General features: G+C 49.7%; 8 protein-coding genes across 8 annotated transcripts; 4 read left to right on the top strand and 4 right to left on the bottom strand.

The window, feature by feature from the left end:
• Positions 1-66: 66 nt before the first annotated feature.
• On the top strand, positions 67-745 carry HO133_002761 (uncharacterized protein; the record flags this gene model as incomplete). Its single annotated transcript, XM_037293686.1, has 2 exons — positions 67-524; positions 598-745. 2 exons carry the CDS (start codon positions 67-69, stop codon positions 743-745), a joined length of 606 nt encoding a protein of 201 aa, XP_037150515.1.
• Positions 746-2,199: 1,454 nt separating this feature from the next.
• HO133_002760 (uncharacterized protein) lies at positions 2,200-4,795 on the top strand (the record flags this gene model as incomplete). Its single annotated transcript, XM_037293685.1, has 3 exons — positions 2,200-3,854; positions 3,906-4,193; positions 4,243-4,795. 3 exons carry the CDS (start codon positions 2,200-2,202, stop codon positions 4,793-4,795), a joined length of 2,496 nt encoding a protein of 831 aa, XP_037150514.1.
• A 123-nt stretch (positions 4,796-4,918) lies between these two features.
• HO133_002759 (uncharacterized protein) lies at positions 4,919-5,933 on the bottom strand (the record flags this gene model as incomplete). Its single annotated transcript, XM_037293684.1, has 5 exons — positions 4,919-4,977; positions 5,062-5,179; positions 5,241-5,347; positions 5,553-5,714; positions 5,804-5,933. The coding sequence occupies 5 exons, from the start codon at positions 5,931-5,933 to the stop codon at positions 4,919-4,921; spliced, it is 576 nt and encodes a 191-aa protein (XP_037150513.1).
• Positions 5,934-6,156: 223 nt separating this feature from the next.
• On the bottom strand, positions 6,157-8,668 carry HO133_002758 (uncharacterized protein; the record flags this gene model as incomplete). Its single annotated transcript, XM_037293683.1, has 9 exons — positions 6,157-6,196; positions 6,248-6,624; positions 6,676-6,714; positions 6,863-7,559; positions 7,613-7,835; positions 8,090-8,118; positions 8,271-8,325; positions 8,378-8,409; positions 8,475-8,668. The coding sequence occupies 9 exons, from the start codon at positions 8,666-8,668 to the stop codon at positions 6,157-6,159; spliced, it is 1,686 nt and encodes a 561-aa protein (XP_037150512.1).
• Positions 8,669-9,425: 757 nt separating this feature from the next.
• HO133_002757 (uncharacterized protein) lies at positions 9,426-10,489 on the top strand (the record flags this gene model as incomplete). The annotated part of the gene is made up of 3 exons (XM_037293682.1): positions 9,426-9,498; positions 9,548-10,273; positions 10,338-10,489. The coding sequence occupies 3 exons, from the start codon at positions 9,426-9,428 to the stop codon at positions 10,487-10,489; spliced, it is 951 nt and encodes a 316-aa protein (XP_037150511.1).
• A 5,682-nt stretch (positions 10,490-16,171) lies between these two features.
• Positions 16,172-16,503, bottom strand: HO133_002756 (uncharacterized protein; the record flags this gene model as incomplete). Its single annotated transcript, XM_037293681.1, has 2 exons — positions 16,172-16,288; positions 16,321-16,503. 2 exons carry the CDS (start codon positions 16,501-16,503, stop codon positions 16,172-16,174), a joined length of 300 nt encoding a protein of 99 aa, XP_037150510.1.
• An 11-nt stretch (positions 16,504-16,514) lies between these two features.
• On the top strand, positions 16,515-17,168 carry HO133_002755 (uncharacterized protein; the record flags this gene model as incomplete). Its single annotated transcript, XM_037293680.1, has 1 exon — positions 16,515-17,168. One exon carries the CDS (start codon positions 16,515-16,517, stop codon positions 17,166-17,168), a length of 654 nt encoding a protein of 217 aa, XP_037150509.1.
• A 676-nt stretch (positions 17,169-17,844) lies between these two features.
• HO133_002754 (uncharacterized protein) lies at positions 17,845-21,588 on the bottom strand (the record flags this gene model as incomplete). The annotated part of the gene is made up of 1 exon (XM_037293679.1): positions 17,845-21,588. The coding sequence occupies one exon, from the start codon at positions 21,586-21,588 to the stop codon at positions 17,845-17,847; it is 3,744 nt and encodes a 1,247-aa protein (XP_037150508.1).
• Between the last annotated feature and the right edge of the window lie 505 nt (positions 21,589-22,093).

Below are 22,093 nucleotides of genomic sequence, written 5' to 3'. Positions count from 1 at the left end.
ACAGCTTACCCGGCCAGCGCACGGCACGAGAGCCTCTAAGAGAGAAAAAAGAATCTCTACAATGCTATGACTCGGGGACAATGGCTATCAGCCGTATGGGCTGCACGGTCCCGTCCTGCACTTGCCTTGAGAGCCAAAGGGCGTTCAGCTTTTGCCACCAAGCCGGATGATATCAAGCCCGAAGCCTCCCAAAAGACCCGCTCTCGCATCGTTCGCATCACTTCCCGCTTGCCTAAGTTTTTGCAGGGCTACACTACGCCATTGATCAATGCACCCCTGACTCACATATCTGCATTTCTGCTCCTCCATGAGTTGACTGCCGTCATCCCGCTCTTTGGACTGGCCGCAACGTTTCACTACACAAGATGGATGCCCCCATTCGTCGGCGAAGGGAAGTGGGTCAGTGATGGGGTCGAGAAATTTGGGAACTATTTCAGGAAGAAGGGGTGGCTGGGTGAAGAGGGCAAAGCTAGGAGGTATAGGTGGTGGGGACGGGGCGAAGGAGGGACCAGGATTGTTGTTGAGTATGTCGGCCTTACCATTGCAAATTACATTGTACGAACCGGTCTGGGGTTTCTATGGCTGACCAAATCAAAGGTTCGCCACAGCATATGCAATTACAAAGGCGTTGTTGCCACTCAGATTGATCCTTAGTGTCTGGGCAACACCCTGGTTTGCCAGGGTTGCCATTGTGCCGTCCACCAATCTGATTAGGAGAACATTCACAAGGAGGAAAAAGAAGTAGCAATGCTGATGGTGGCTCGGACAGCATCACATGGCCAATGTCTGATAAAAAGATTTCTGCCCTTTCGCAAATTGTACAAGTCCTTAGGAGGTTTGTCCTCCGGGATTGCCGTGTAGCTGGGTAGTTGCAACCGGAGTCCATCTACTCATCGAACCTGCTGCAATGTTCTGCTGCTGTGAGGTCCCCGCTCGGTAATCACGACACATCATTATGCGATATATACATGGCAGCTTCATGACTGTTGCACCATTATGATCAGAGATATTAGCCCCCTGCGCTGCCAAATCGTGAAGGAGCTCGCGGATTGCATCCACCAGTACCATATGGAATCTATGACCATCTCGGGATGTTACGATGCCGGTTACTAATAGCCCCAGTCACATCCATCTGGCTAGAATTAAATTTCTTACAGCGTACTTGATTTTTTAACGGAACAGAAGAATGCAAGTATCCGCTCAAATTGCCAGCAGTACACGTCACACTCTCAAAATTGCCAGCCAATTGGTCTGAGACCCTGTGGAAAGCGGTTTGCTCAGCATTCACCCTCAGCATTCACCCTCAGCATTCACCCTCAGCATTCACCCTCAGCATCTGAAATCACCGTCGACATTCATTCCCTTGGTGGCTACAACATCCGCTTTCACCACTACATTTTACACAAATAACCCGGCAACTTTACTCCTCTGCCACCACCATCCGTACATTTCCCACGCAACCTTTCCAGACCTGCTCACACTCCTAGGTTTTGGGTTCGAGGTTCCAATGAGAGCAATTAATGCATAAGTGAGAGCGGAGTTCACATCATTATCCGCAGCAACTATAAGGCTTCACTGGTCGAGCTGGCCTGTGCTCGAAAAGTTTCCCGTTCTAATCTGTGATCGCTGTTTGTTACCCTCATCAATATCATTCAAGCTTAAATCTTGAACGGAGAAATGAAAGCTCACTTTACGCCAAAACCTGCAGTGACATCCGCGCTTCACTGTACGAGTCGGTTTGTTTTCCAAACTCATTTCTTCAGTGCTGTGACGCTAACTTGTCAGTCTCAATCTTTGTCACCCAAGCTGAGATCTGAGCGAGCAAGCAAGTGCCAACTTCACTCCAACATCCGCAGTAGCATTGGTGCTTCCTATTGGAGCTGATCCGATCTCGGAAGCCACTCATCCAACAGCGTGACACCTACCTGGCCGCTTCGACCTCTGTTATTTACTGTGAAGTGTACCTTTTAACATCAATCACCTCAATACAAGCCTAACATTTCCGGTTGTTTGTCTGGTCCAAGCAACTCCAGAAGTGTATCTTCTATTACCTGAACTCAAGTACCTCCAAGCAAAGGATTGCCAAGAGGCCTTTTGCAGAGACTTCGTCAGATTTGACCACATCACTATACTGTTGGATTTCACCATCTTGGGACCTGGTTCTCCGGTTTTCATCAACACTGAGCAACTTCACACAATATGTCACCAACCGAACCCTCCGACGAGCCCTGGCATGTGGTGGACCGTCACACGCAGAAGAATCAGGCTCTGTTACAAGCAGGCCCCAGTGGCAGAGCTTCGCCAAAAGCTCAGCTTCCATCACAGACAGCTTCAAACGGCCGAGGTCTATCGAGATACCAGCCTGCATCCCAGATAGTTCCCAAGGATAGTGATTCACAGAACCCTCAATATCCCACACGGCCAGCCCCTACCTTTCCGAGCTTATCAAATTCTCAGTCTGTGCTGTCGTCAGCTCCCAATGGCCGTGTCCCGTCCAAAATCCAGGCTCACTCAAAATCAGCTCCGAAGCAGAAGGAAGACATCCCGTATGAGATCAAAAATGCGAGGGAGTGGGATCCGAAGAGACGACTGCAAGCTGACTTCTCATCTGAGAGCTCTGACGATGACGATTACTACGATTCAGATTATGATGAAAGCCAGCAAGTTTTCGGAGATGGCTCCCGGACCATGGCAGACGATGTGTTTCAACCTGTGACCAACAAAGGCTCCCAATCCAATGCACGTTCTCATGGGCGACCGCCAGCTCAACTCAAACCCTACCCTCACCGCAAGCCCTCAGGTCAGCGTCGAGCACATCGACGGGTCAATTTCAACTACAACAGAGATAACCTAGCTAGGGCCGCCTTCCGGAAGAGACTAGACCCTACAGGAACATTCATGCTACCCAAAGATTGCTCTGAAATTGAGCCGAATCAAAAGAGAATGTACGATATGTTCGACGAGATCGGTGTTCGTCTGCGATCGTTCATCCGCCCACCTCAGCACGCGAAGGATCGTGAGCTTCTTCTGTGGGGAGACGCTCGTCAAATTCAGGCCACCAAAGCCGAGCTTCAAGGGCTTGTCAATCGCTTCATTGGCTTTCCGCAAAAGTCAGCCAAGGAAAAATTCGCCAGGGAGACATCAAGTATAGGTGATCAGTATCACCGATCGAATAAGAAGATGCAGAAGGAGACAAAGATTCTAGAGTTCCAACAAGTGCCAGCAGAAGACCGGATCTTCGCATATACAGGTACTTTTCTATGGCCAATCGACGAGGTACGGCCGGAAGATATTCTAGGTTCGAGCTTGGAGGCATTCGATCCCATTCGCTTCCAATACCAATGCCACATCGTCTTCGATAACAAACTTTCATCCTTCAGGATCTTCAGCGACAAAGAAGAGTCTGTGAAAAGGACTATGGATCGTATTGAAGGGACGAAGAGAGAGTACGTTGCAAAGATCGCCCAACCTGATATAATAATTCTGGTAGAGCCACCAAATCCATCAGCGATCAGGAAAGATGTCAAGGTACTTCCTGCCTCCCTCAGCGATCCGAAGTTAGCCATGAGCATGATTCCTGTGTTGACGGGGAGTACACTGGACCGGGAGGCTCGCAACGAATGGCTTAATGAGAGTAATGAATTAACGATGAAGAACAATCGCCGCATGGAGCTATCACTACGGAAATGCATTGGATATCTACCTCACTACCGTGGTCTGGTCCGAATGCGCATTCAATTTGGGACATTCGCATTGAAAGTATTCCGTTGGAAGGAAGGGGCAGATTCCATTCCCTTTGAAGATTTCATGAATAATACGACTATGTCAGAGACGAAGGGCGTAATGATTAGAGAGTAAGTCAACCTCTGAATATATTCCAGTGCTTTATTTATCTTGATATCTAGTCTACAAATTAAGAAAGACGCAACGACGATCATAGCCCAAGTCCAAAAGGCCACCGATCTTTTCCTACCGATGGACAGCTCCAGCACTTCTCTTGAAGAGGTTGTGCCGTCCTTCAGCGCTTGCTTCGAATTCAGGAACCCGAATAGCCCATCAATGAACTTCACGCTCGAAATGAGCAGTACTTCCGCGGCTCCAACCATCTACGAAAAAGTCCAAGAGCTGTGGATAAGGACGGATCGTCGAGGCATTGCGGTTCCTTTGGAAGCATTCATGGTTAGACTTGATAGGTATGTTATCCAGATTTCGCCCCCAAACGCCTTACTGACAGGTTGACAGTGGGGTTTCTTGGAAGCTTAACGTCTCTTCCGAAAACAGTATCGACTCCAGTCGAATCAATCCTCAAATGATAGAATTCGCGGAGAGTGTCAAGCTATCGAAGATTCCAAAGGCCAGGACTGAGCTCACTGGCCAAAAAGTGTTCACATGGAAGAAAGATCTCTCAGGCATTATGCAGCCCTCGACATTCCAGCAAAAGACAGCTATGAGATATCGACTAGCCCATCAACCTGAGTGGGAGTTCGAGCTTGCCCGGTACGACAACTATGGTGATCCAAAGAACGAAAACGTCCCGGCGGAGACGAATTGGGGCGCTACACTATATAACACAAACTGGGACTCCATTCTCAGGCTCAATTCCACCTTAAGCATTGGTGAAGCAGCTAGATGGGACCCAAACCTCGAGACTTTCTTTCCGTCGAGACCTGGCACTGTCGATATGGAAGGAGTGGGAGGAGCGGATCCTCGGGTGATAGATTTCTTGAAGAATGTGGAAGTCGTCACCAAATTCATTGACTGCATCAAGAAAGAGCTGCCCCATCTCAGAGGGTAGGTCGGCGGCTGGTAAATAGACATGACGATTCACATCAAATCCCGGAGGAGATGGTAAGTCCGGATTTGGCCCAGGCGTTGGCTTTAGATTAGCACATCAAATATCACTTGACATGCAGCATCTTCACGTCCCACCGTCGTCTCCACTGTTGCTGCTTTCGCTAATTACTTTCTGTCGTAAAACTACAAGTACACTCAGTCAGCCACTTTGCAACCATTTCCTCCTCCCTTCACCCAAAAATATGAAAGCAACGAGCGTGCACTCACCATCTTCGACAACACCCAAATTCCCCTGCTTCCCCTGCACGATCCTCTCAAGATCCTGCAGGTTCCTCCCCAGCTCCTCGACTTTCCGTGAATAGAACTCGCGCGCAGCTGGTGGTGTCTGGATGTAATGAGATCAGTTCGGATACTCCTCCCAACACCTGTGTGGTCAGGCGACAAACCTTCTCAACGTAGAAGCCCGTTCCGATATCCACTAGGACCGCATCTGTAGATGCCAATTTGCCTGGGACGTAGAGTGAGGGTGTCAGAGGGACGAGGATGGGTGTGCCTGTGGTGGACCAGCTCATCAGCATTCGTGCCTCCCATCCCTCTGCACTCTTTCCTTCCCTCCCACTATCCTCATCTCGGACCTCCCCATCTGACTGCCCTCCTCTCCATAAATCTGTACCAATTACCTACTACCGACGATCCCGCCCGATCCCCTTTCCCCTTCCCCCTCCCCGTCCCTCACAACAAAAAAAACCCCAACCTACCCTCGTCTCTCCCCAACCCATCCCGAACACTGACGCCACAATCCCTGAACTTCCCCTGCGCGGCCTTGAGCTGACTAAATGATGTTGTCAAATGCTGCAGTTCTTGCGTGAGCTGGTTTTTCACGTTGTTGAGTTGGGCCGTGGGGAGGGAGGAGAGGTCGACTGTTTGTTGTTATCAGCTGGGATACATGTGGGATGTGGTGGAGGGGTCTATTTGGAGGAACGTGTTGGAGAGTGCGGTGGGGGCGTACTGGTTTGAGGTTGGGATTGAGTGGTTGATGCCATGTTGTTGCTGAAGGGAGGAGGGGGGGAGGGGGGTGCTGAAGGAGTTCGGAAATGGAGGTTCTTTGGCGGGGCGGAGGGACCTCCGCTAGGTGCCATTTTGGCCAAATTTGGTGTTGGTTTTTGTGGGCCATTGATATCATACGTGACTACACTTCGTACGTTGTCGAACCATCATCTACTGAATGCATTTGCTTACATCCATCGAATGGAACGTTCTCGTCATGTGCATTGACTTAGAATCTTCTGAATCCTTCTACAATTGGAGTATCAAGTCTCGCAGCGTTGCATCTATCAAAGTCTCTGACTGTCTTCCGCCGTCTTAATTGTAAAATTTATCAAGGAGGACAAAGAATTTGTTCCTAAGTCTCTGTCAGTATCGATTCACTTCGCCACAAATTTTGTCTGCTGACTTTGAAGGCCTCGGCACATAGTCTCTCGTGTATTCTTCTATCATATCAACGTCCTTCAACAGGTCAACAGCATTGGGCTCTAGCCATCGCGTCTTCTTATAAAATTTCCAGAAAATGAAGAGGATCGGGAAGACACCAATCATTGTATACGAAAAGAGGAATGTTGGAATGCTCCACTGTCCGGGCAGAAATACGGTATAGCCTCCAACAAAGGTCATGACGAAACAACCGGAGAGCGCGTACCATGCGAGGTAAGGCTGGAACCGGCCTTTATAGGGCAGAGAATCTCTTGATAGGCCTTGAGCATCGCAAGCCTTCTTGAAGCGGATGAAGGTGAAGGACATAACCGAGAAATTGATCAGTTGAGATGCGGTGACCTGATATATCTCAGCCTGGAGCAATACTTAGGCATAACCCATACAACATACCAAATTGACGAACCATTGCAGCACCACTGCCGGTCCAGACTTGGTGATTGTGGAGTCAGCATTACTCTTTCGGGAGGTTTTTTGAATCGCGAGACATGTCTTAGGAGCACAGAACTCTCTGGACATGCTTGACGACTCATAAGACTGCATGAATGGGGGAAGAGTAGCCTCGGAAATTATAACGTACGCTGACCTGCAGGAAGCTCAGCAAGCTCAGCGCCAGCACCAATAACACACAATATACCGGAACGCCACTCCTCGTACACCTAGTGAATATCTTTGGAGCCTTGCCATCCAGTGCCAATCCAAAGAGACTACGACTCGCACAGTACACATAGCTGTTGCCTGCACTGAACGCTGCCGACAGAACGAGCGCATTGACAATATCTGGCAGCACTTTGATACCAAGGCGATTCATAGCGACCACGTACGGACTTGCTGCTGCTCCAGGTTCCGAACTTGTAAATGCATCTACAAGCTCTGGATCAGTGTACGGTACATTGATTCCTACAGCCAGGCTACCGAGCACAAAAAAGGCCATCAATCGTCCAAAGACCTTGTTGTACGCCCTCGGCATCACTACCCGTGGATTTTCGGCCTCGCCTGCCGCCATGGAGACATAATCGGGACCGGCGACAGTGAAACTTGCTTGGATGAGGCATTGCAGAAATCCAAGAAAGCGGCCAAGTGAGCCTGTCTTATAAAGCTCTGCGAACGATCCAGGATTCTTCCAGTAGCGAAAGCCGAAACGGTCGTGGTTTGGATTGCCACCAAGCATGGTGATGAAGGTGTAGGCAATGAGGCCGACAATGAGTGTTACTTTGCCTAGGGCAAGCCAGAACTCAGATTCGCCGTACCATTTCACCGCAAAAACATTGATAAATCTTATCTCGAGCTATTAGCGATTCGATTTCCCTATGTCAAAAGGAGCATGTACCCATATAGGACGATGATGATGGCAATGATCCCGCCTGTTGGGACGGCGTCACTCCAATAATGGATGATGAGATTACAAGCGACGACTTCAAACGGGACGAGCATGGCTTCGAAGACGAAGAAATTGTATCCTGCAGCGACACCGAAGGCTTCGTCGACGTATCGGCCAGCAAAGCGGATGAAGGGGGAGGATATGGGAAGGTAAGTGACCATTTCAGCCATAGCTAAACAGTCATTTTGTCAGCATTTCATGTGATATTGAGGAACACGCTGCTTTTGCGAATTCCAATATTGCGCTGTATCTTCAGGTCTCGCCGGTCATAGGGCCATGTTTTACGGATTCAAGTTCACAGACGTCCTTTCTGATTTCTTCCGATAGTCAAGCTACCGAAGAATCGGTGGGAGCGATCTCATCGTCTAAGTCCAACGGGCACCCTCACATATTCACGACGAACAGAAGAGAAATTGGGTTTCGTACAAATCGTGACACATAATATGAATGTACACCTAGATCACAGGTTGATAAGATACGGAGTCTTCCTGTTTTAAACACAGGGGTCCAAGAAGGTACGCTCCCTCTTCCATCCAACGTCTGTGAAGTGTGTCCTCTGGGATGTTCCTAACAATCTTTTTCGAGTCGACAGGGATGGAGGACTTACCAGAAGGCGAATGCGATGAAGAGTGACCCTGGACCACCCTGAACGAGGCCGTGACCTGTTCTCGCAGTCGGCAACCTTCGGATTGCATTGGTGTGAGCTCGACGCACCTATCTGCACATAGAGCGCTGTTCCAATTGTCCTGTGCAAAAGGAGCAATCCTCAGCATCCGTCTTCCACGAAAGTAGCGTTTTCTTCTTCACATACCCTCCAATTCCAATCAGCTGTATATGCCTTGGCTTCAGCTTGCGGTGCGTGCTATCGAATAGGGGCTTATTGGAGTCATCCGAGCTGGGCGAAGATGTTCTGACTTCCTCGTCGACACCGTGCGCGACGGGTGGTGCGTCCATACCGTGTGTCTCGTCCTTCTCGTTGTTATGGATCGAAGGCACGTCGGCCATGGTGGGGCGATCGAGGCCAATCGAGGCCATGGCGGGGTCGAGGTCAGTCAGACGGACGCTGAGGCCCAGGAGGGAGAGGAGTGACTAGTCAAAGAATGTAGGAGAGTTGAATAAGGTAGGTGTGCGAAGAACAGCCATGTCGTTCATACTCGTAAGGTCGGTGCAAAGAAACGGTCAGTTGACCAGGACAGCTTGGGGGACAGGGTCCAGGGGTCCAGGGGTCCAGGATGTTTCGTACCACTGGCCATTCGCACCATCGGAAATCAAGGGCTTACAGACCCGGGGGAGGAAAACAGTTGTCCTGCCATGAACGTTTCTTGGATAGATGATTTATTACATTCATTGGTAGCTGGCTGCCATCTAATTATGGCGGCAAGTTCAGAATTCAAAATGCATGGGATGGATCTCTCGGGATGTATCTTGCTAGATTACCTTAGGAATCTGTACCTAAGTATCACTTCAAGCTACCGTTGGGCGGCAGCGGAATGCGAATGAAGACAGGATGATGCGCTTCACGCGGCTCATAACGACTTGACGGCCTCGTGTTGGTTAGCATGCGATAGGCACAATGTGTTTCAAGTCTTTGGGACCTGTGTTATTGCCTCCCCACATTCATCCCCCACTTCTTTCCACGTTACTTTGGCATATCCCAAATTCTGATTCATACATCAATGTTAGACTCTTAAGCGTTCGAGCTTGCTATGCACTTTGCCTATCCTCACAGTCTTCCCGAGAACGTCTCGCTCCTTCATGCAACATGATGTTCATGGCTGCGATACTCACAGCAGGGGCGATAATTGCACCTATCAATTCTCTGCATACGCCGTCAAGTAACATTCTCGGTTCCGTTGTCCAGAAGACCACGCTGACAATAGCCAGTGGTTGGTCTAAACCAATCACTCAATGCAGGCCCCGGCGAAGTGGCCAACCTGACCAACATCAATCACTTCATTGTGGAGAACTGCGGTGACAGAACTTTCGATATTTACGAAACAGTCGCCCAAACCAGAATGCTGGCAAAATCCGCCCTTGCCGATGCTCGGCTAGAGGGAACGGACAGCGATTTTGGATATCAGGCTATGTTCAAGGAGGACGAGGCTCAGAAGGCTGTCGTGTCAATTTTAGATCACATCTATAATTCCAGAGGCAAGGCAAATCTGAGACCTCGTCCAGATACATTCTCTTCCCCTCGTCTCTCCTGCGTGACCGAGGATTCTGCAAAACTCTACGGTTATCTGAACTTGGGCTACGATCCTTGGCATAGGTGTCTTGTGGGCGGCCCTCGCTCCACGCCCATCCACGCGTTCTACGCCGACGGTACAATCTACACGTTCCTGTGCCCAGCGGTTTTCGTTCAACCGCGTATGTCAACAAGGAATCATTGTCCTTCTGTTACGGGCAACAGATTTTCCGGGGACTCGGGAATATTTTATGGGATTTATCAGACGTATATTATGCTATACCAGCTCATTCGCTTCTACCTCGGCGACAACGCATTGACAAATAATACTGATCCCAAAGAGCAGCTAGACTGGAACGACTGTGTACATTTGAACACGTTGAACTCCGTGCTCAATCCAACAAATCTTCAAATTTATATCGCATGTAAGTAAAGTCCCATTCAAGGTTTCCACACAAAATCTATCATCGACTAATTCGGTATGTGTAGTGGTATCACAGCAGTGCACCAGCTGGCCCAATCCTTTCGCGCCACCGTTCTATCCTTTGGACCTGCTGTCTTTGACTTTGAGCCTAATCCGCTCTCCACTCTCGTCCATACCACGTAATACACTCTTACAGCCAATCTCGACACAGACATAATGCTCTGCCAGTATTCTAGATCTGCCAAACTCATCAATTGCCATGCTGCTCCTGCCCAATTACCTCTCAACTTTCGGTGCGAATGTTGCAGAGTCATGACGGGTCTTAAAGGCCTAATACCCTATCCAGATGACAAAGGAGCTCCAGAGCTCAATTAAGCGTCAAAGACCACAATGCATTGTCTCTACATTCGCAGTTCCAAAGGCAGCCGTACCTTTCCACACATCCAAGCTCTCCACAAATTGTTGGATGAGCAGCATCTCGAGATCTAGATCCTCTCTCTTGATGGCGCTGACCTATGCAAATTGTGGATTTGGTGCAAAATACCAGACTGAATACGCTATCTGGGCACGAGTTGATTCAAAACAATGGGTTGAGCTGAGGACTGCTCTTTACTTGCATCGCTTTCCCTTCCTCTTCCAATACCGCTGAGAAGCGAGGAACACCAGCTATCGACGTTATAGGCAAGGACGGGGCCTTTAGCCAGGAGTGGTTCGCATGTTAGCAGGCAAGCACAAACAATGGAGAAACCGTTCTCTACGCATGCCCCCTAAAACACTGGCGTTTGAGGAGACTGATCGTCGTCGGGAGGGAAGCCGCCATGGTTGACCGGAATGTTATATATTTTATCGAACGTGCTCTGTACCTCAGCCATCCACACTATCCCGGCCACCAGGACCCTAGGTTTTTTCATGTCAGCTACGGCTATCAGTGGAAAGGGGGGTCGGACAGAAATTGGACTCACATGCCTCGAAAAATTGATTTGCACACACATGAACCTTCCGCTGCACTGGCAATTGAGGACCACTACTAAACCCTAGTAGTAGGCAAAGCATAACGAGAATGATTGGGTAGAGAATTGGGGTTGCCTTTATCGGTGTTCGAGACTTCGGGAACGGATAGTATTGCTCATTTGAGCGCCGGGGTCGTAGAGAAATGCGGGAAGGTCAAGGAAAGGGCTGATGCGTCAGCGAAGGTTTGTATAACAAGCAAGGTATTAGTGAAAGTGACAGTGACAGCGGTCCCAAATTATCCAAAAATTGATGGAGAGCAGGATCGAAGAGAAGATTATCCGGTTCTTTAATGCTTTCTCAAACAATCTTCATCTTGAAACCGAGACTGTTTCGAACTGATTCCCGAAATAAAAGTCAAGACAGGAAACTCTCGCGAATCAAGACTGCTTCCTTCCCCGGGTAGCTATAAAAACACCTGGGTCTAAGCAAACTTTTGTCACATCTTACGGGCGTAATGCCAAGAAGGTGCAGACATCATTGCTGTAGTCAACAAGTATGCTCGTGAAGTAGCTGCAGTTCTACCGAAGGCTCTTGAACACGGCGAAGCAACGTTTACATCACTTCCTGTATACCGCAACCCAAGCTGTCATGGGCACTCCGATCTCGTCTCCAGATTGGATGCAGAACTTGGCCTCGTGATCATCCAGTACCTGAGCAGTGACTGCCGGGCGCCTGGCCTTCTCCTCGTCCGTCCATTTCTTCGCGACCATGGCCTGAAAGTTCTTCAGCGAGACATTATCAAGTCTTTCCTTCCGGTGCCCCACATCCTTTATGTTACTGAAGTCATCTCAATGCTAGTGAAGCCTCCTTCTTGAAGGGTCTTGCCTTAATAGAGTCCCGTCGCACCATGGTATCATGAGTGGCAATTTGGTAAGAGGGTTTGCTGGTTTGAATCTTTCCTGCACTTGTCACAACATAGGCTTAAAATCCGAACTCATGATCCGACATGGTTGATTTGTCCAAAAACGGGCGGCCTGCATAAAGCTTTCCGACGCGTCCGAAACATCATGCACTTTATTTGCACTGCGAAACTTTGAAACTGCAAGAGCCCCTTGGGCCGCGTTCAGGTATCCTCTCTCATTCTTCTACAGCCCATGCATCCTTTCTGAAACTTCAGCTTGGCACTTCGTGTGGGAATATGCTCCCAGCCTTGTAGGGTTGGCCACCACTGCTACATTAGCTACCTAGTAGGCTTCACAGCCGGCCCTCTTCCTCGTAACTCAACAACTTTCCATTCCACATTACAAACACTTTGTCCAAATAGCAAAACATGAACCTCCTCCCAGCACAGCTGCGCTCTGAAGACCGCGTCCCGGTCCTTGACCCAGAAGATCGCAACCTCTGTCTCGTCCCTGTCTCTCAACTTGATCGTCCGTTCATGTCACCGCGGAAAACCTTCCACAAATAGGGATGCTGACTTCCTTAGCTGCCAAATTCATCATCCTCGACATACCGACACTCCATCCCAAGTTCGACATACATGCTTCCAACGGCCTTGATACAGAGAGTACCTACATTGTCGTTACACGCAATGAGGACACGGAGATGGGAAAAAGCTTCATGGTCCGTTTGCACTTCTATCGGTTAGGCTTGTGGCGTGCCGGCATTCTGCGGATGGTTGGGAAGAGGTATAGGCAGCTGTGGGTTGGGCCGATGCGCGCGTGCGCGTGATGGGTTAGCGAAGTTGCCGCGAGGTGAATTGGTAAGTTATTTTGCCTCTGAAAGCGATCGAGAATGATGTTCCGGAATTTATGGTGGAGCTGAGGCTGACTGTATCCCTTCGTAGGAACACCGAATGCTGAGTCACAGGACGATGGGAAGAAATCGCGGCCGAAGAAGCGGAATCGAGATTCCTGGTTCGTGCTGCTCTTCGGATCTGACTGTCTCTGGTCTCAAGCTCCACGAAACATGCTACAATAGACCTAGAGTGACCTACGGCACGCGTGCTTAGAGCATAGTTACAAACGTGTGTACCATGCACTTACCAAGTCATATTTACTCCAGATACTTGTACCCTACCCCGAGTCGGGTTATTGCAAGATCACCCATGATGATAATCTTCCTGGGTACGGGTGGTCTTTTGCTACCCAGACCCTAGCGAAACGGGCTCTCCTCTGCCCTGCATAACCTTCAGAGGAAAGCTCCGTTAAGGACTTGGGAGACTGGGTACCTAGTGGTGGTTGGAAAATCGTCTTTTTTTGCAGGGGACGAGTCGGCCAGGTCATGGAGGTGTCTTCCGGTAGAGCGTCCGCAGGCTCTCTATAACCATGTATTAATGCGGCTTGCTGAATGCGGCCAACGCGTTAGACTCCGTAGACAGCGATTCACAGGTAATCAGCTTAGGATTGGTTAGATTCAGCTAATTACCTCGAACTTGAGGCTGGAATTTTGACATGCAAATGATTGAGTGATTGAGTCACCGAGACTGATCATGTGTAGACTCAGGATCTCTCATATGTTCCCCCTGTGTTTTTTAGCTCACAATCTAGAAAAGACTGCTCTACACAGGCAATAAAAAAGACCGGAATCTGCTTGGGTTAACGTGAGCGCATCATAGTAGCGTCACGTAAAGAAGGCCCCAACCCTTCTGGATGCCTATCCGGTTCTTCACAAGCCCATCACCTTGCAATACTTCGTGCCCCTGATTTCTCCCCTATCCATTTCCCCTTGGATTTCCAATTCCTTCGAAAGTCATGGATGTACCCGAACTATGAGTCAGAGATTAATTGATATCGAGTCCGAATCCGTGCGAAGTGGATGATCTGCCAGAGGGGCAATGTATAGGATTCGGTGCTTTGAAGACAGCAGCCGCTGCACTTAAGACGTGACACCGAGCCGACTGATATACAGTCGAGCCAAGAAGCTTTTGTCTTCAATCTCATCCGTGAGCCGGGTGACGATTGCGTGCGATGCGTGGGAAGTCCCTTTGGCCAGCTCATTGGACTCAAACACGTCAAATTGGCGGCGCAACCTCGGCACATTCACCGTATCGAATTTCGAGGCTAACCATAATTCTCAGACCCTTTCAATAGCAGCAACATGGGGACAGCGACAGACCATCGATTTTCTTTCTGGGGAGTCTCCGGAGATCCTTGGACTCGGGGTCAAAGACGGCTACCTTTTGCTCATGGGAGATCGATTGGAGCTATGGGATTTGGATGTATCGCGAAAACACATTGTTCGCCGGCAACAACGCTGCTGCAATACCGAATTAATTGGCATATAAAAAACCACATCATTATAAGGCCCCTTTGCATATAAAATACCGTTCAAAATAACGGTTTTCAGACGTAGGCCATAATTAGACTGTAAGATAGGGGTCCTAGTAGCCTGCTGAGTAATGGTACTTTATTGTACTAGGCCCCCAGGGTAAAATCAGAAGTACCCTCACAGTAGCAAGGCAAGTAAAATAATGAGTGGTCGGAGTAGGTACAGGCCATTTGCGGTACACTACGCCCCCAAATCAGGTATTATTTTCCCGTCTAAAAAGAGCGTCTCTCCGAGCTCTCTGATTGGCGACAGCGAGCTTAATAAGGCTATTGACTAGCGCCTTAGGCCATACGATACCACAGTGTTATAAGGCCCCTTTACATATAAAATACGGTTCCAAACGATGATCAGATGGACGCTTCGGCTATATGGTAGTATCTTATATGCCAATTAATTCGGTATATACACGCAGAGCGAGACTGAAAGACGAGACAGTGCGAACTGTCAGTGTGAGAGTTCAGCTGGAAGGTGCCGTGACATTGATTTTGATTGGCGCCGAGGGCACGCCAGCATGACATGGTTCCATCAGCAGTGGTCTTTCTGGGCTCGTCACGCTCTTGGCACCTTCGGGCTGACGACATAAGACCCACCTAAGATCAAATCACATTCGAGGCATTGTTTTCTTCAGCCTTGCATAGAACCCATACTTCATATGTCAACAGGCTGTCAGACATGATAGATTGACACATCGCGTTCTACTTGACGGCAGCCTTGCGACACACAACTGAGCTTTGTTTTGTCTCACACAAGTACTTTGGTGTCCTATATTAGCTCACGGCAGTCCTACCGCACTTCTAGAGTAGGTGGCTGCATCTGTAGGTTAGATGCCATTGGATGTCCATCGTCAGGGCTACTGCGGCGGCCAGCCATGCCTGCGATCATGTCAAAGCAGCATCGGCTTAGAGTCTAGCTGACAAGAGTTATGGAATGAGGATCATTCCTGCCATATGCGGGCATACGTTAATTCTCTGCTGACTCCAAAGATTAACAGGACCATCAAGCGCGGGAACTTTACTCTAGTCTCTAGGGTCTAAGCTGACCCCGAGGTGCATTAACGCACCCCGAAGTGCAGGATAAACCACGCTTAACCTGGTGTTAAGCCAGTCCGCACTTCAGCCCTTACACTTCTCCTCCGTCTTTGTTACATATGCACGGTGACTGCCTGCAAGCATCTCTTTCAGGTCGGACTGGGAACTCTTCCTATACTTCGCGGGAGCAGTGACAGGGGCTTCGGACTGGGATCCATACACTAGTGCACTAGCAAGTTTGTACAGTCCATTTGCCTGAGCCAGACGGTTGCACACCATGCTCTCTTCTACACCTCGTCAGTATTGCCCCCATCAGACCCGTACTCGGTCCAGCGTTATATCTTCTCAACTGATATTACACATGAGCACCTATTCCTCTTTGGTCATATGTTTCCCCCAATTACCGAGCATTTACAGTACGCCTGCTTCATCCACATGGCCGCACTAGGCTGTGGAGCAGTCAATTCTGAGGCCACGACATTCGAGTGGTTGGTGACTTTGTGCAATCTCGTCATGCGTTGCAACCTTGAATACCTACATCACTTTTTGTAAAATTGAACGAAGATGTGTGCAGATGTTATGACCATCAATCAGTGCTTCTCTGCCTCAGTGCTGATGTCAGTTGAACCAGTATGGTTCTTGCATACGCGGACAGCGTCGGAGTGGACGTTCCCTATCGGTTCCGGACATACGAGGCTCATGTACCCCTACAACGGTCCAAGAGCCGAGGGCGTTACACCAGGACCGGAACATATGGCGATGCTGTGGCCTTGCCCATTTGGTAGGTAGCTCGAGCCACTTCAGCAGCGCCAACGTACTTTCGTCCAATCGAAATCCCAAGGGGCAACATGCCAGGGTCCGTGGCATTCAAAGATGGAGGGGTTGGATCCAATACCCCTTCTGAGGAGGCATACCTCGACATTACTGACAAACATGGAGGCACGAGCCAGAACATGCATGGGCCCGTTCATCAGCATCGGGACAGGCATTCCACCAATCGACTTTTTCTCTAAGAAGAAAGGGAACTTCAACAATGCCGTAACCACCCTCCAAGCAGCGCTGAGGCTTCCTTCAAGGAGCGTAGGAGTGCACCGGAAAAGGGAACGGCTTTCAATGCACGACAACAAAGAACGCTTCTCCTACTTTAGATTTGACGGAGGCGAGCGCGACGGAGAGATTGCTCTGGACAAATGGAAAGGCCACCAATTTACCCGACTGACTGGCAAAGACAAGAATCCAGGATGCATGACTTTGGAAAAGATGTACGTCGCTACCGCCGCCTACCTCGCGGAACCCAAGGTGCAGCAAGATCTCACGGAGTGTGCGAGGATCCTGGTACGAAGAAGACAGCTTCGAATGCGCAACGGCTCTGAGTGGGATCGCTACGCATCGTTCTCATACAATGATTGTAATGTCGAAGGCTGCGCCAGACAGCGTAGCAACAAAGCTCAAGACTTCAGGGAGCACCTGCGAAAGTTCCACCAGAAAATCGCCGATCATGAGATGGAGCGAAGGGTTCTGGAATGTAGACGTGTCCATGGGTTCTACCGCCCGAACCCCCCTGACGCAACACCCTCTGCTGGATAACAGAACCAAATCGGAGCCTGAGCGGCTGTACCTATCAACCTTTCTGGGTCACCAAGGCCGATTAGAATCGAGCAATGGTCGCCTCGTTTTTCCCATTCTGTTGAACAAATCCCCTTGCAGAGCTCTCCTAGCAAAAGTGATCCTTCCCCCCCCAATCTCTTCCCAATCGCTGCATTCATTGGATTGATGGTCCGACAAGGCGGCTACATCGAAAAGTCGGTCTTTGTCAATAGTGTACAAGGGTATTCAGCAGCACGTAGACCTTTTCCCGGTCGTAAGACGAGATGCAGACCGCTATCCGTACGCCGTGGCCAGGCGCTGCCAAGATATGGGGAGCAAAGGACCGCAGATAAAGGAGAGGCGGGGAGCATGAGACGAGGGAGACGGGCTGAGGTAGTTGGGGGTTTGCTAACTCACGTCTTCGACGACGAGTGAAGCGCTGCCGACATTCCGCAAATTCTCTTAGGGATTACACTAGAGCCAGATGGAAAACGATGAGTTATCATGGATCTCTCTTTCGAGGAAAAAACGAGTCAGTGGGATCGAGCAAACTTGTGATGATTGCTCGAATGGGTTCCAAATGCTGGATTACATTAGACATTTAATATTGGAGTACCGCGCACTTAGAGCTACTGATGTACAGTCCACTCCATTTGCCCCTACCCCACCATAAATCTTACAGACCTCGTATTCCTCCTTTGGGGAAAAGGACATCAATAACCTCGTCGAAGATCGTGAAAGCCAAATGTGTATTCAAACGCTGATTATTAACTGTTGCAAAGATTCTTCTGCTCGCCGCTTGAGCGTTGGCCTTTCCTACCACATTACCTGCTAGATCCGGGATCAACGTCGCCAGCATTACACTTGCTTCCACCCTTGTGTGCGTCTTTTGGGGATCAGTCCGAATCACGGTCTCTGTCCGCATTTGGCCGTTGGGCCACATCGTGTCTTTGAGCATGTTGATGTACTTGAGTACGCTTGGCTCCGCGAACATTGACCGTGCCATTTCCCGAACTTTGCGCTCCACGGTGCCGCCTAAGAGCTGATGGAGGACTACAACGACAGCTCGGCCGCGCAGCCAATTGTTACCACGTTGCAGATCGAAGCTTTCGAGGAAAATGTCGCATATGGGTTTGACGAAAGGCTCAAGTTGATCAGCACGGTTGGTGTTGTTAGTGTTAGGATCGAAAGCCAGAAGCTCGGCGCGGGCTTCGGCTGTTTGTATGGGATCTTCAGGTGCAATGGGCAATGGAGCGCCGCTGCCCGTGGACTGCATGGTATTGAACTGGGAAGTGGCGGCTGAGATAAGATTCTGACCGGCGATGGAGAGTTGGTCGAGAACAGGAACGTTACCAAGGAATTCATCCATCCCGTCCGTCACGGAGTTGTAGATTCGGGAAATGATATCGCGCCGTTCACCTTCGCGAGTTGAGTCTTTAGTGGTGGAAATGATCGCTGATTGCGAGAGGAAGGCACGAAGATCTCGGCTGCGGCAAACGGCCGGTAGACGTAGGAGTTCTCGTAGATAGTTTTCGAGCGATACGCGCCGTTTGTGGAGGAAATCTCGTTGCAATTTCATGACCAGCCTCCGCCTAGGGAATTCGAGATTCCGGACAGTAGGGTAGATATTGCGAAGACGCTGGTGTAGGTCATGGAATTCACTGTATCTGCGTGCAACCGCCCATGACGCGGCAGACATGTTCTCTCCGGCCTTTCGTTGTACCTCAATGACATAGAGAGCAAACTCCTGCCCATCATCCTCTTTCCCAACCATAATCGATTTGATGTCAACATTGGCGCGACCATAAAGACTGTTGTCACTCTCTTGGACAATATATTGTTGCCGTTGAAGTTCTTTTCGACGTATCTCTCGCTGTAGACTTGACTTCGACTTGCCCAAAATCCGGAGCTCAGCAATGTTATTCGTGAGCTCGGCCTTCCGAGTCAAAGTGTCGACAACAGAGTCCTGAGCGGCTAGTCTTTCAATATCGACCGTCAGGGCAGATATGGCTTCTGCTAGTCCTAGATCTCCTGGCGCCGCTTGGTGGATCTCCTCTTCCATTGTCTCGTCGGCAGAAACCTCGGGGTCCGTTTGCTCGTCTTCAAGGAATTTGTCTTCATCGCCAAACAGATCATTGTCCGAGAATACACCAATCCGAGACGAGGTGTTGACAAGGCCTAAAGATGCCAGATTTGGCCGCTCTCGCCCCTTTTCATGGGAGGCGGTCTCCGTCCTCTTGTGTTCACCCGAGCTTCGTGGCGAATCCATGATCTTCGTGGATAGGAAATTTGGTTCTAGGGTCTCAAAAATCGAATCCTTGGCGTCGTCCTCCTTTGGATCATCTATCATGATGTTGTTCAGTGCTGCCTCCATGGCTTCAACCATTTCCTCTTGGTTTCTATTTGCTTGATCGCCATTCAAGGATTCGTTGTCTAGGCTTCGAGTCGAACGAGCGAGGGGCTCATCATCAATATCGTCGTCAAACAGAGGCGCAGACGTATCTACGTCAAACGAGCGACGTGATTGAACAGACTGCGAGTCGTCAGTGGCGTGTTTGACAATTGATTTGAGATCGCTGTTTGAGTTTGCATTTCTTCGGAGGTCCGGCCCATTTGCGTTGAAGCGAGTTGCCTTGCGAGATAGAGATGACGGTCTACTTGGAGATTCAAGTATTGGTGCCACGGACGGCTGCCTCAGTGCTCTTGCCGGCCTTGAAGACATCTTGGCAGATGCATCATCCGAGGTCAGGTATTTGTAATAAAGATCGGACTTCTTGAAATTTGGAAAGTGAACTTCTTCCATCTTCTCTAGGACACCAGCCTGCGCTTTCAGCACAGCACTTCGAGCTCGGAGATACTCCGGCACTGTGGCTCCAGCGCCAGCTTTCAAGAACGCTCGGACAGCCTCCCTTGTCGACTCAGACAAGTTGAGCTCAGCTTTTGACAAATACGCCTCGTTAATTTGGGCGATGTCGGTTCGATCCGAATCGGTCCATTGCACCTGGGTTCCAGAAAAGGGATCATCAGTTTGTAGATCCTCTTCCAAAGGATTTCGAAATCCATCCACGACTATCCAGAATTGAACAAATGTCATGAGTCGGTGGCGGTCCATATACTCCATGAAATACGAGAGACCAGACGCGTCGTGCAGAACTTCCGTGAGTGACGCATTCAGCAGTCTTGAAGTGTTCTGACCCTTTTGGAAATCTGGCTGAGGCATTCGAGAGCCTGAAGTGCCTCCAACGGCAGACAGCTTGCCCACCCTCTGATCAAGCAATTGCTTGCCGGTATCCAAACGGCGCAAAAGTATCTGGTCCTGCCCTTCCATCATTGACTCCCGCTTCAATTGACTAGCCACCTCACTCCGGAACCTTCGCGCTTCCGAGAGATTGTTACATTGTCGAATAGACCTGATGAAGCGCTCAAACTTGCGCTCATCGTCACCAGGAGCAATTCTCGGAAAAGTGTGTGGCTTTGAGACTTTTGGTGCTGGTGAAGCATGCTGATCCAGCGCAGCTCGAAGCTTGCGGACAGTCTTTCTATCCTGGAGCATGGTCCGGCCATAGGCTTCCATCAATTGATTCCAGGTATCTGGGTCGGATAGCATCTGCATCAGTGGCGCGAGCACTGCGCATGACATAATCTCTTTAATGAGGACGGAAACAGCTCTACTCTTGATCATACTCTCGGGCAAGACTTCTGGTAGGAGCCGAACAATGATCCTGCGCAAGTACTCTTGTTGAACGAGCTTTAGATCCGAGTAAGCAAGCGAGGCTGCAGGATGTAATTTGCCATCACGGTATTTGCCAGCTATCGCAATGTCGAGCTCGTCGGATTCCGTGACAGTGCGATTGAGGTTCTTGCCTCGGACTGTCCTCTCGGCATCGTAAAAATCCTTCAGATGTGCTGTGACCAGTGGGACAACCCTTGAGACCGCAATTTCCACCACATCTACCGCAAAGAGTCTGTCACTGATGTTGATCAATGCGATCCTTATTGCACGCTCGATCTCGTTGACGAAGTTGGAACTCGGAGAGATTTTGCTGTACCAGGAGGTAACGTAGTCTCGGAGGATCCAGTCAAGTAAGCCGTCTAGGCAGTCCGATATCATGAAAGAGGGGGGGTATAGGGGAGTCCTTCTATAAATGGCCTTGGTCGAAAGCCATTCGGTCTCCTCCTTCCATGCTTTCGGTGCGATAAAGGCTGCGGTCCTCGGAGGTCTTCTCGCCAAACGCCCAACATCTTGCTTCTTTCTCGTGCTGAGCAGCACCAACGCTCCAATGGCAAGGAGAGTAATTGACGACCCAGCAATGAAGGCATAACCAAGAAAGCGGAGGATGGGAGCCCAGCTGATAAGGAAGCCCCAGGCGACGAAAGCTATGAATGCAGCTATGAGGACATCGCGGGCTTTCAGGGCCATAATCCTAAGGGAAAGAATGAGCTTCGTCGCCGCCGCATCATCATCGCCGCGATGCTGAAATTTGGCGTTCACAGTGCAACAAGAGAAATAATACTTTAAATTCTGTAATGATGGAGTTCTTCGGCTGAAAATGCTAGCGCGTTTATAATTCTTTAGCTCCTCTACAGTCTAAGGTATCGCCAGGCAGGCACGGTCAGGCTCGGCCTCGGGCTCGGGATTGCTAACAAAGTAACAATGTGTCAAGTTCAATGAATTCCAAGGCATTTTTGGGCAAGGGAAAGAAAGAGCGATAAAAGGAAATAACATGGAATTGTGATTGGTGTATTTATTGAATCATATGTCGGTTCAAGCTGCCTTGAAGGCTCACCGTTGTAACAGAGCCTGATTGCTGTGCCACATAACTCACCCAGGGAAAGAAAGAACCGCTCGCTCCGCCCCATGCGGTTAAAGTCAAAGACTGAGAGTGTTATTTGAAGCACTAAGGACAGCGAAGCCAACTTGGCCA

Source organism: Letharia lupina (assembly GCF_014066315.1).
Source record: "Letharia lupina isolate WasteWater1 chromosome Unknown contig_15, whole genome shotgun sequence".
NCBI lineage: Eukaryota > Fungi > Ascomycota > Lecanoromycetes > Lecanorales > Parmeliaceae > Letharia > Letharia lupina.
This window is presented reverse-complemented; position numbering and strand designations above follow the sequence as displayed.